Here is a 13,088-nt window from a genome sequence, read left to right on the forward strand (position 1 = left end):
ATCAGAACTGGGAAGCAGAACTGATATGGGCCCAACAGAAATAGTCCTATGTGCACACAGAGTATGTGTTCATACTGAAATAGTACAAGAAAGAGTCCTAAACAACAAGACGGGGTGCAAAATGAAGAAAAATTCTAACATCAAACTGACCAAGGGTGTTCAGGAGTGCTGGAACCCATAACATGTCTATGCAAAGCTCAAACTGCACTCCCATCCACTTCCTCAACTCTCTTTAAGGACCCTGTTAATGAAGGATCTCACTGCACGAAAAGGCAGCCTCACAGCTCAAAGCAAAGCACCCCCCCCCCCGACCAAAGGAAAAGGCAGCCTCACCAGCTGATGCAAAGTACTCCAAAGCCTCCTGAGCAGGCCCATGGAAGATTAGTTTTCCTGAGGCCAACAGCGTGAGACTATCAAACAATTTGAAGATGGAAAAACGAGGCTGATGAATGGAGAAGATGATGGTTCGTCCACTTTTAGACATCCTAAGGTAAAGATGAGAAAGTAATAAGTAATTTAACATCTGATACTTGCACTTCTTAGTAAAAAAAAAAAAACAAACATATTCCTGCTTTACTTCACTTGTTCATGGTTCAATTCGATTTTCTCTAACATCATATCTCATATCATCTCTCTGTTAAGCATTGTCTTTCAATGTTGTTATGAAAGACTATGAAAGACAAAAGTTTCTTTTTTTTTTTTACTTTTTTAAAAAAGTTAAGCCACCATGTATTTGAGTTACTTTTAAAATCAGTCTTTCATTAATGCATTTTGGCCACTTACTTTTTTAAAGTATATTTTATTGATTATGCTATTACAGTTGTCCCCTTTTTCCTCCCCTTTCTCCCCCTCTGCTCTACACCCCCCTCCCTCCAGCATTACCAGCTCTCACTCAGTTCATGCCCATAGGCCATACACATAAGTTCTTTGGCTTCTCCATTTCCTATACTATTCTTAACCTCCCCCTGTCTATTTTGCACCTGCCAATTTTGCTTCTTATTCCCTGTATCTTTTACCCTATTCTCCCCCTTTCCCCTTTTAACTGACATTGCTCCAAGTGATCTCCATTTCTGTGATTCTGTTTCTGTTATAGTTATTTGCTTAGTTTGTTTTTGTTTGGGTGTTGATAGTTCTGGGTTTGTTGTCATTTTACTGCTCATAGTTTTGATCTTCTTTTTCTTAGATAAGTCCCTTTGACATTTAGTGTTACAAAAACTTGGTGATCATGAACTTCATGAACTTGACCTTATCTGGAAAGCACTTCATCTGTCCTTCCATTCTAAAAGATAGCTTTGCTAGGTAAGAGTAATCTAGGATGAATGTCCTTGCCTTTCATGACGTTGAATACTTTTTTCCAGCTGTCCTTGCTTGTAAGGTTTCTTCTGAGAAATGAGCTGATAGGCTTATGGGAACCCCTTTGTAGGTAACTGTCTCCTTTTCTCTTGCTGTTTTTAAGATTATCTCCTTATCTTTAATCTTGGCTAATGTAACTATGATGTGCCTTGGTGTGTGCTTCCTTGGGTCCAAGTTCTTTGGGACTCTGTGAGCTTCCTGGACTTCCTGAAAGTCTATTTCCTTTGTCAGATTAGGGAAGGTGTTCTTCATTATGTTTCCAAATTATTTTTCAATTTCTTGCTCTTCCTCTTCTCCTTTTGGCACCCTTAATAATTCGCATGTTGGAACGTTTAAAGTTGTCCAAGTGGTTCCTAAGCCTCTCTTCACTTATTTGAATTCTTGTGGGTTTTTTTTTTTCCATTCTGTTCCAGTTGAATGTTTATTTCTTCCTTCTGCTCCAAATTGATTGATTTGAGGTCCTGGTTTCCTTCCCTTCACTGTTGGTTCTCTATACATTTTCCTCTATTTCACTTTGCACAGCCTTCACTTTTTCCTCTATTTTGTGACCATACCAACCATCTCTGTGAGCATCCCAATTACCAACGTTTTGAACTGTGCATCTGATAGGTTGCCTATCTCTTCATTGCTTGGTTGTACTTTTTCTGGAGCTTTGACTTGTTCTTTCATTTAGGCCATTTTTTTTCTTGGTGTGCCTATTATGCACTAAGGGGTGGAGTCTTAGGTATTAGCCAGGGTGGGGCAACCCTCATAGCTGCGTTGTGACAGTGTATGTGGAGGAGGGTTCTGAGAGGAAACAATTATGCTTACTTGGCTCTTGCCAGCTTTCAGCCACTTCCCCCGCTATCCACAAGCAAATTGGGCCCTTCTGGTGCTGATTCTCGGGTTGGTGGGTTTGTGCATGTTCTAGGACACTATGGGTCTCTCCAGTGACCTATACTGTGAAGCTAGAAGTTTCTCCTGCCACCTCAACCCCCACAGAATTTTCAGTCAGAGGTTTTGATGCTTTATTTCCCCACTCTGGAAACCTGGGTTGCATGGTCTATCTCACCCCCCAGTTGTTCCTTACAGTTTATACCCACACAAATACGGGGCCTCCCAGTTCACAAGCCACCACCTGGCCAGCCCTGGTCCTCCAGCCACCACTGTGTCATGAGTCCTTTCCACCCTGGCTGCTTGTCTTCGCCCTCCTACCAGTCTGGATGAACATTTCTTCTTTAATTCCTTGGTTGTTAGACTTCCACACAGTTAGATTTTATGGCAGTTTTGGTTGATTTTTGTTTTTAAATTTGTTGCCCTTTTTTTCATTATGCACAGAGGTACAGTGTATCTACCTATGTCTCCATCTTGGCTGGAAGTCTCTAATCTTGGGTAATTTAACTATGATATGTTTTGGTGTGTTTCTCCTTGGATACAACTTCTTTGGGACTCTCTGAGCTTCCTGGACTTACATGTATAGTTCTTTTGCCAAATTGGGGAAGTTTTCCTTCCTTATTTTTTCAAATATTTCTTGCTCTTCCTCTTCTCCTTCTGGCACCTCAATGATTTAAACGTCCCACGTTGGAACATTTAAAGCTGTCCCAGAGGTTCCTAAGCCTCTCTTCATTTTTTTGAATTCTTGTTTCTTCATTCTGTTCTGGTTGAATGTTTATTTCTTCCTTCTGTTCCAAATTGATTGATGTGAGTCCCAGTTTTCTTCCCTTCACTCTTGGTGCCCTGTATATTTTTCTTTATTTCATATTTCATAGCCTTCACTTTTTTGTTTATTTTGTATCTATACTCAGTCATTTCTGTGAGCATCTGGATTACCAATGTGTTGAACTCTGTATTTGATAGGTTAGCTATATGCTTGTTGCTTAATTTTTTCTGCAGTTTTGATCTGTTCTTTCATATGGACCATATTTCATTTTCTCATTGCACCTGTTATTTTGTAAGGGGAAGATCCATAGGTATTCACAAGGGCAGGGCAACCCCCTTTGCTGACCTGTGGTACTGTCTGTGGGGGAGGGGTCAGAGAGGGAGCAATGCCCCTTGCTCGGCTCTAGCCCCGTTTTCAGTTACTTCCCTCTCTTCCCACAGGCAGATTATGCCCTTTCAGGTGCTGCTTCCCAAGTGAGTGGCCTTGCACATGTTCTATGATCCTGTGGGCCCCTTCAGTGGATTCTCCTGTGAAACTGGGAGTTTCTCTTGCCACTATAACCACCACAGATTTTTACAGCCAGAGGTTCTGAGGCTTTAGTTTCCCATGCTGGAACCCTGGGTTGTGATCTGTGTCACTCCCAGTTGTTCCTCCCGCTTATCCAAGTGCAAACTTAGGATATCATGGTCTACCAACTGCCTTCTCATCCTCCCCAGTCCACCAGCCACCACCTTGTCACACATTCTTGCCATGCCCGCTTCCTATCTCTACCCCTCCTACCAGTCTGGATGAACATTTCTTTAATTCCTTATTTGTAGGACCCTTACATTTTCTGGCAGTTTCGATTGCTTTTTGTTTTTAAATTGATTGTTATCCTTCTTTTGGTTGTGCGAGGAAGGAAAGTGTATCAACCTACACCTCCATCTTGCCCAGAAACAGACAGAAGTTTCTTAAAATGTGTCCCATGAATAGTCCTGAACCCAGTAGAACATTCATTAAAAACTGCAGATACTTGAATAGTCTTCTCACACCTACTGCATTTATGGAATTCATATTTTTCTTCTTTTTTTATGATGCCCACCTGAGTATATGTTTATTGTTTTTAGAGAGAGAGGAAGTGAGAGAGAGGGAAAGAGAAAGAGAGAGAAAAGAAACATCGATGTGAGCACCATCAACTGGTTGCCTCTCATACCTGCCCTAACTGGTAATTAAACTCACAACTTAGGTAGGTGTCCTGACCTGGAATCAAAACCACAAACTTTTAAAGTATGGCCATCCAACTAAGCCACCCAATCAGGGCTAGGGAATCCATATTTTTAACAGGCACCCAGGTAACTTGAAAGTACACTCAAGAACTTATTATGGACTAAATATTAACACAACAGCTGTATGTCCCATTCTTATTGATCACTGAAGTCTCCTGGTTCTATAGAAATTGTTGTTCATTCTTCTGTCCTTATTGTAAAATTAACACTACTAAATACTTACCATGACTTTGTTAATACTTTACAGATAATCGCATCTGAGTTTTCACAATATTGTTATGGGACAATATGGCAATACTGACAGTAACGACAGTACTAAACTTTTATTTTAAAGAAACAGCTTAGAAGGGTAAGCAGCTGGCCAACAATGTCACAGAAAGGGCAGGGCTGGGACAGCAGGGCCCATGGCCAACACATCCATAAACTACCTGTACATGGGATTCGTTACTTATTGGTCAAAGAAACAAAGACCAAAAGCACTATTCAAAAACTGTTTCATTTAAACTATTTTACTAATATAGTCACTTGAATTGAAGCATATTTAAAGCACTTAATATATGTTAGAAGTGTATATAAGTTTGTTCTGCCTCAAAGAGGATCACGCTGGTAAATCAATCATTTCAATATAATGTAGAATAGAATGAGGATGCTTTGTAAGCAAAATGGGAAACTACATTCCCAGTCTGAAGATGATATGAGATAGTGTGGTGAGGGAGCCAACAGGAATAACCTGTGAAGGAAGAGAAAGAGTAGGCGAGGTGAGGGAACATGGAGAACTAAGTGTGCAATGACAAAATGTGTTCAGGAAACTGAAGTAGCTCAGTTTCATTGCAGAGTTGGGCTGAGAGGTGAAAAGAAGAGAAGTTAACAAAAGAGACTGCCTTAAAAAATCAGCCTGTGGGGGTACCTATCTTGAAGTGCACTTGTGCTCTTCTCTCCATCAGGTACTAATTTTTTTTAAACTCTGAGGGCCCCCATGGGACATGCAACCAGGGGAACAGAGGGTAGCAAAACCCCTGAACCTGTCTCCAAGGCCCCTTTTCTCTGACTTTTCAATGAGCCAATAGCAGCCTCACCCTGGCTCATTTGTTTCCTGTAACATTTCTGGAGAGCCAAAGGGACCCTGCCTAGGCCTCTCTCCTATTGCTTCTTTTATCTTAATCCCTTCCTTATTTTGCTGTCCCCAGCTTCTATAAATGTACTCTCAGATAAAAAATTTAAATAAGCCCATGATGAATCCCCTTATTGAGAAGCTGGAACTTCAGTTAGTGGGCAATAGTAAAGGACTAGAAGGAAGGAAGGGGACTGTTGTGAGAGTCATGCTGCTCTAAGCCTGGACTGAGCACCAATGGCATCAGCATCAGCATCTCCCATCGAAATGGAGAATCTTGGTCTCCACTGCAAGCTGCAGAAGAAGAATCTGCATTTCAACAAGACCTCAGGTGATTAGTAGGCATAGTAGAACATGAAAAAGATTGGGTTAGAGCTTTCCAAAATGAGGAATATGCCTGTGTCCCATAAAATGTACTCTCAATGACAGGTGAGAATGTGAGATACAAGGAAGACTGAGAAACCAATTAGGCTTTGAAAAGATGATTTCTGCAGAGGAATCTAAGACAGAAGGGAAGATGAGTCATTTCTCAGGCAGATGCTGAAGTCTGGTTGTAGTCTATGGATTGAATGGCAGCAATGGTATAAATGATTTCCTGGCTGAGAAGGGTACAAGGTGCTAACAGAGGACTGTCCTTGATTTTTGGAGTACACTCCAGAGTATTTAGGGGTGACAGGAAAGATGTTAAAAAAAGATGTAGGTGTGGAGAAGGACAAGTACAGAGGGAGAGCAAAAGCAGTTGAATGCTAAGAGTTGGGGAATCTACATAAAAACGCACAAGATTTCTTTGTACAATTTTGTAAACTTTTCTCTAAGATAGAAATGTAAAAATAATGTAAAAAATGTTAACAACTTAAATATGGAAATTTCTCCTATTAACATGATTCACAGTCTTCTTTCTTGATAAAAAGAAATGCCATTCCTTTTACTCATTCTTCCATTGTTGGGGCCCTAAATCTTTGAAGTCATTCTCAATAATCACACACTATGTTAACTTTATAAGCTAATCCTATTAGTCCTATCTTCAAAATAAATCAAGAATCCAACCACTTCTTACCACTAACCCCTACCATCCTAGTCAAACCCATAATAATATCTCAACTGAGCTACTATAGCCTCCTGAATGGTTTCCTTACACTCACTCTTGCCCAATGTACAGTCTTTTCTCCACATAAGTGCCACAACTCCCTGGTAAAACTCTCTAAAAGCTTCCCATGTCACCTAGGGACAGTAAAAGCCAGAGTTCTTACAGTGGCCTACAAAAGCCCATATAATCTGATGCGCACTCAATTCCATTGCATGTCTTATTCTAATTTTTCAAGGTTTTATTTATTTATTATAGAGAAAGTGGAAGAGAGGGAAGAAGAAAGAGAGAGAAACATCAATGTGTGAGAGAAACATTGATTGGTTGCTTCTTGCAAGCCCCAAAGGGACACCTGGCCTGCAACCCAGGCATGCACCAGGAATCAAACCTGTGACCTTTCAGCTTGTGGGACAACACCCAACCCATGAGCCACTCTAGTCAGGGTACATGTCCTATTCTTATTGTTAATAACTGAATTATGCCACCCCCTAAAAAATTTTATGTTGACTTCCTAAGCTCCATTATCTCTGTGATGATGTGATGTGAATGTTTTTGCAGATAGAACTTTTAAAGAAGTAATTAAGGCTAAAGAAGGTCATACGGGTGAGCCTTAGTCCAATAATAACTAGTGTTTTTACAAGAAGATGTAATTAAGACACACATACAAAGGGAATATGAGGTGAAGACACAGGGAGATGACAACTACAAGCCTAGGAGAAAGGCCTAGAAGAAATAGTCCTTGGACTTTGATCTTGGACTTGCTGGTTTCCAAGATGGTGAAAAAACTAATTTCTGTTGTTTAAGTCACCCACTTTGTGGTTAAAAGTTATGGCAGCCAGAGCAAACTAATTCACGAACCAACTCCCCACTCACCATAGGTCACTGGGTTCTAGCCCCTCTGGCCTCCTGAGTTCCAAGCACATTAGACACGGTCAGCTTCAGGGCCACTGGCTGTTCCCTCCAACTGGAACTCTCTTCCCCCAGGAAACCAGGTACCACTCAAAGCTCAAATGGCACATCACTGAGGGCTTCCCTGACCATCCTACTATGCAATATGGCACACCCCATCCCACCACATCGGTCTTCCCTATACTCTTATCTTGCTTCATTCTTCTTCAAAAACTTATACTTGTGGACTGACGGTTCTGCTCCAAAATGAGAAGGAAGAAATGTGTGTGTGTTGTGTTCATTGTTCAATGCACTGTGCCAAGATTAATACCTGGCACAGAGCAGGCCACCAGACATTGCACAAATGCAAGAAAAATGTTCCCATAGCATTTACCTCTTTAGGAGTGAAAGGACAGCATTTGCTGTGCTTGAGTCTAAGCCAGTTGTGGGCTCATCCAGGAACAAGATGGATGGATTGGTAATAAGCTCCATTCCAATGCTCGTCCTTTTTCTTTCTCCTCCAGATACACCACGGGTAAACTGAGTTCCAACCTAAGGCACAAATGGTCTCATTATGAATGAGAACAAACACAGCCACTGTTGTTTGTTGAGCTCCCAACATGGGCTAACCCTGTAAGAGGCGTTTTATCTCACGTCCTCATTTATTCTGAACAACTAAGAAGTGAGTATCTGGGGGAAAAGATGGGTCTCCCTTAAATTAAACTGAGGCTCAGTTTAGAGCTGGTACGTGGCTAAGCCTGATATGATACTCATGCTTTACACAATTCTGTATGTTCCTTGTCACGTCAAATATTTAGTGTCAAGTCAGAAGTTAGAACTTACAGACATGGTTCTGACACAGTCAAATCAAAGTCCAAAAAGGGAGCTAAAGACAGGAGAGGAATAGGTAAAAGCATCCATAATGTGTTCACCTTCTACACACTTGCGTTCCTCCCCCACCAAAAAAAGTCCTGAAGTAAACTCAAGAACTGGGCCTTGGCAGTGAAGAAAGCCCATGTTCTCCCAACCAGAAATAAGTGGTAAATGATAGAAGCTCAGAATTCTTCTTCCAAATAAAATACAGCAAAATACACTTTATATAAAAGACTGTCAGAAAGCATCGTGAAGCAACAGCCCACAGAACACCCCCATTTTCATTACCACTAAGGAAGGGATATTGCAGGGAGGTGAAACTAGAGCCGTGACAATCTGAAAAGTTCATCTTCACCCAAAGCTTCAAATGCCTTCCCAGCAAATCTTTCATGTCTCTTCATCAACTCTAAATCATTCACTCACTCTTCCCACTTCTTCTTCCTGATCACGCACGACCCACATGGTGACTTACTTTGCCTCTCCTGCCCACAGCTGTTATCTATACAGCCTAAGGGGGCCCAGCACAAGCCAGTCTGTCAGTAGCATCAGCAGAAGGAAGGGAGGAAACAAAAGAGGGAGGGAGGGATGGGAGACAAAGTCCTGTACAGAAGGCTACAGGAACACAACGTGGATGCTACACCAATTTAAAAAACAAACACTAATTTCACTGAGGATAATTTTGGAAGACAAAGTACAGCAAAATGAACATCCAGAGCCAAACTCCTGGGATTTTCATTCATTGTTTATGAATTCCAGAAATATACCTCCAAAGCAGCAGAATGAAGTCCCCTGGAAAGACAGGAAGAAAAGCTACAAGGGAAAGAAGAAAAACAGAAAGCAAGAAAGTTAGTGGACAGATCTGAACAAAACACTTAGTGTGGGGGAGGGGGAGGAGCACAAGCTGCAATCACATGGAAGGGGCACCTGGCCTTTGCAGAGAACACGAGTTTGTGGGAGCCCACACTGTTATCCTTCACTTCCAGGATTCAATTGCTTTTCATTTTCTTTTCCTGGTTGCATTTTCTTTTCCTGGTTGACATTCACCTTTCTATTATGTAACTAGTCACTGTTTTCATCACTACAGAAAGCAGCCACTTTTGACCACACACATTATGGAAAACTTCTGAATAAGAGTCACACTGGCCTCACAGGGGAGGTCCTATCAGCTGGTGATGGTACCGCCCGTTCTTTCCACCTTACCTTGGAATCTGCCACTTTAGCCAGACCTAGCTCCTGAATGACCACGTTTATCCGTTCATTTTTTTCATGATTCGTCATAGTTGATGGAAGGCGAAGAGCTGCTGAGAACTGTAAATTTTCTCTCACTGTCAGAGTTCCCATCACAACATCATCCTTAAGGCAATGGATTTTAACAAGACATATCAGGTCTTTCTAGTAATACCACTCTGTTACTATATAACAATTAATATATAACTTTATCCACAAAAATAACATAGCCAAGGGAACAGTTTGGCTAATGATGTATAATTATACAAATTATACAAAAAACTCCAATTTGGATAGCTACAAAGCCTGATAAAAGAATTCTCATTCCCTATCTACATACCTGATAAAACATTGATAATTATAGTTGCTATTAGCAGACATCACCAAACTCACCTACACAAAGATTTGCCAAATACTTTGTTAAGTGAAGGAGAACATTAGGGTAGGAAACAATATCTTTCAGAAAAATGATAAGTAGATTTGATATTACTGTCCTTACAAGGGTCATATTCTAGTATCTTCCTTCCTTTTCATTTAACACTACTCTATATCTTATGGGAGATTAGAAAAAGCTGGAGGAAATAAAGTTGGTTCAAAGCTCATATTGTGTGATCAGTGGAGAGCAGACTGAACAGCAGGGTTTGAGACCTGGTCAAGGCATTTTCCCAGACAGAAGAGGAAAAGTCTAAAGCAGAAATAAGGAACACTTACCTGTACCACATAACCTGAGTTGCACTTGAAGTTGGCAGGTTGAGGTGCTCCATTTATCAAAACATCTCCAGATAATCCCTGTGGATCTTTCCTTGCAGCTAAGATATCTAACAACCTATAAAAACACAAATATGTTGGTTTTTTTCTTCACTGAGACTATGTCTCTAAGCTACTCTGAATCCAAATTCTGCTCCAGTAAAAAATTAACTGATCAAGAAATTCCATGCTTCAACTATAATGACATACTTTAATTCTCAGCTTCCTTTTGTTAACTCTACACTATGGTAAAGCCCAAAACATGAAAACAAAGCATGGTCAGCAGAGCCATCACCAGCTTCCCAACCAGCACCCCAAGCTGTCTGCACTCTGGGCTCCCAGAAGGTAACGTGCTGCTTTAGCTGAGACTCAAGCCTTCCCTTATTCCTTTGGCTCCTTCTCCCCACTTTCAATGTCATGCCCTTCCTTTTCCACCATTAGCTGAAATCAATGCTGACAGGCGTATGCCAATCACCTATCATGTCCACTGTTAGTAAAGCTACCTAATAACACTTCCTACTCCTGAGGACAGAACCACAGCTGGCCTAACTGCATGTGGTCATAGCACCTAGAGCAAGACTAGATGTGCAGCAAATATTCATCTAACACCTGCCCTCGTCAAAGCGATCTTTAAAGCACATGAAAACTGCAAGGGAAAGCTCCCTGATCCTCTCTGTTATACTCACGAAGATTTGCCTCCACCTGTGGGTCCCAGAATGGCGTTCAGGCCAGGTCTCATGATCCCACTGTCAATACAGAAACAGCAGGTTTACTGGTTCAGCTGAAAACTAGTTCTAAAAATGCAGGGTCTGCATTTAAGACACTCAGTGAAAGTTGTTGAAATGAGACAGAAAACCAGCACAAAACAACTTCCGGAGGAAAAAGAAACCAACTTGACAATTAATAAATGTCTAGTGTACAAATGATGTCATCACTCTTTAGCCCCCATATGAAAAATGGCTCAGGTCCCTCTGCATTCCTTTCAGCTATTCTCTAAACCACTTACACGTTTTGGAAAAGGACACACAAACTTGCAAAGTTCCGGGCAGTAAAAGACTCTGCTAAAACATCTGTCACAGTAATTTCTCCTTTCACAATGTAAAGTACACCACAGGTCTTGAGTAGTACTGTTGATAACTATTTCAAGTCACCTCATTTGCTACCTACTCAGGTCCGACATAATTAACTAGTCAAAGGAGTTCCAGAATCGTCAGCATTAATGCTCTCACTGCTCAAATCTAGTCCGACCAAGAAACAGTGTATCTGCAGTGAAATTTAGCAACTAGAAAAAAGTACCCCAGGTAGTAAAAAGAAAACCTCACTAGTTCTTAAACCCTGACAAAATTCTTAATTCATCTGTCAAAGTAAAACACATGCCCTAAAATACATCACTTTCTTTCTTCTAAAGGTTCAGATAGACTGGAAAACTGTTGGGTTAGAAGTGGGAGATGCCATGTTCCACTGGGGAAGACATTTAAGGACGTATAGACATGATGTAGACACTGTATGTTCCAAAGAAATTACATGGATGTTTGAGGGTAGAGGGTATTCAGACACGGAGCAAGAAGGTATAAAAAATAGGTCATAGTTGACTGTGCTGAGACTGAAGAAGAACACAAAAAATGTAGTGTGAGTTTTACCATGAAGGCAACCAGTAGAATGGTAGGGAGAACACACTGGGGCAAGGAGAACGAATGTCAGGCCCCTGAAGTTACACAGGCTTGAAGACTGAATGGAGGGCTGAGGAAGTCCTTTCGAGACCCTGGTGCCTAAGCCTCTCACTGTGGAATTGGTAGGTAAATCCACTTTATTTCCCAGAGAGCACAGTATCTACTGCAGTGGAAGGTGCAAAGCAGAAGGCTATTTCATTCCCAGATAACAACTATCACTGAGGCAAATTCTGTGACACACAACAGTCGTGAGTGATCACCCTCACTGTGCAGCTGTGCACAGCACTTCCATCCGGGAGGACTCAGCATTTACTGCCTGTTGTGCTGCAGCTGGCAGAGTGTAACAGCCGAACGTGGCCATGGGGAAAGGAAACTTCTACTTGGCTCACTAACTGAGGCGCCTCTCACTGAAACACTGGACAAATACAAGGAGTTACGTGAATCAGGCACGAGCTGTAAAAAAGAAAACTATCTTATTCTTTCAGTGGCCTCTTCCCCTGATGCAATAAGACACGCTAATGGTTGAGTGAACTTTTGAGGTGCATTTATCTATAGTTCTTAATGTACCTTCTGCAGTAATAGCTACCTCGTAACTGTTTCTAAAGTAACCACAGATAAGCTTGTTGTTCACTGAGACTTCATTGCCAGAAAACCTTTCCAGGCTTTTTAAATATCTACTCAGAAAAAGGCTCACCATCCCTAAATGATTAACCCAAAACTGACTGTGAAAAGCTGGTGTAAGGAAAACAATTCAAAGACAAAGCATTTTACAGGTCCCTGAGCTGGGCTTCCTCTGGTGCTTCACTCTAGCATTAAGGAAAACAGTAATGGATGATCATAACCACAAGAGTTTCAGGATGGAGCCGTGGCTAATTGCCCCTCCATTCACTCAGCACAATTATTCAGTGTCTACTGTGTGTGTACATGGGTCACAGCTGAGAATTAGAGTGGTAGCCCTCGTGGACTTTGCATTCAAGTCCAGGGATCAGCAAACCACAGGTGGTCAAGTTTTCTGTTTTCAAAAATGAAGTGCTTTGATGCTACAATGCCAGAGGTAAGTAGTATTACACAAATGAAAATAATTTACTATCAGGGCGTTTGCTGACCTCTGTCATAATCCAAAGTCTACAATTCCCTTGTTGGCTCACCCCACTTTCACTCACAGTGCATTCCCCACCCCTATTTATTGCTTTATAGCATTTACATGCATGAAAGTCTCCCTCAATCTATT

The 13,088-nt window shown here is 41.3% G+C and overlaps 1 protein-coding gene across 2 annotated transcripts in view; it reads right to left on the minus strand.

Moving 5' to 3' along the window:
* LOC119040114 (broad substrate specificity ATP-binding cassette transporter ABCG2-like) overlaps positions 1-13,088 on the minus strand; it is an 87,941-nt gene that overhangs the window by 31,692 nt on the left and 43,161 nt on the right. For both annotated transcript variants that reach the window (XM_053666376.1, XM_053666377.1), the window contains exons 3-7: positions 10,874-10,933; positions 10,152-10,266; positions 9,414-9,566; positions 7,735-7,892; positions 334-485 (exon numbers count right to left, since the gene is read on the minus strand). In XM_053666376.1, the coding sequence (XP_053522351.1) occupies positions 334-485; positions 7,735-7,892; positions 9,414-9,566; positions 10,152-10,266; positions 10,874-10,933 (638 nt within the window). The remainder of the gene's footprint in view (positions 1-333; positions 486-7,734; positions 7,893-9,413; positions 9,567-10,151; positions 10,267-10,873; positions 10,934-13,088) is intronic.

The sequence above is a fragment of the Artibeus jamaicensis genome, unplaced genomic scaffold, assembly GCF_021234435.1.
Source record: "Artibeus jamaicensis isolate MK-2021 breed Jamaican fruit bat unplaced genomic scaffold, CSHL_Jam_final contig_452, whole genome shotgun sequence".
NCBI classification, from domain to species: domain Eukaryota; kingdom Metazoa; phylum Chordata; class Mammalia; order Chiroptera; family Phyllostomidae; genus Artibeus; species Artibeus jamaicensis.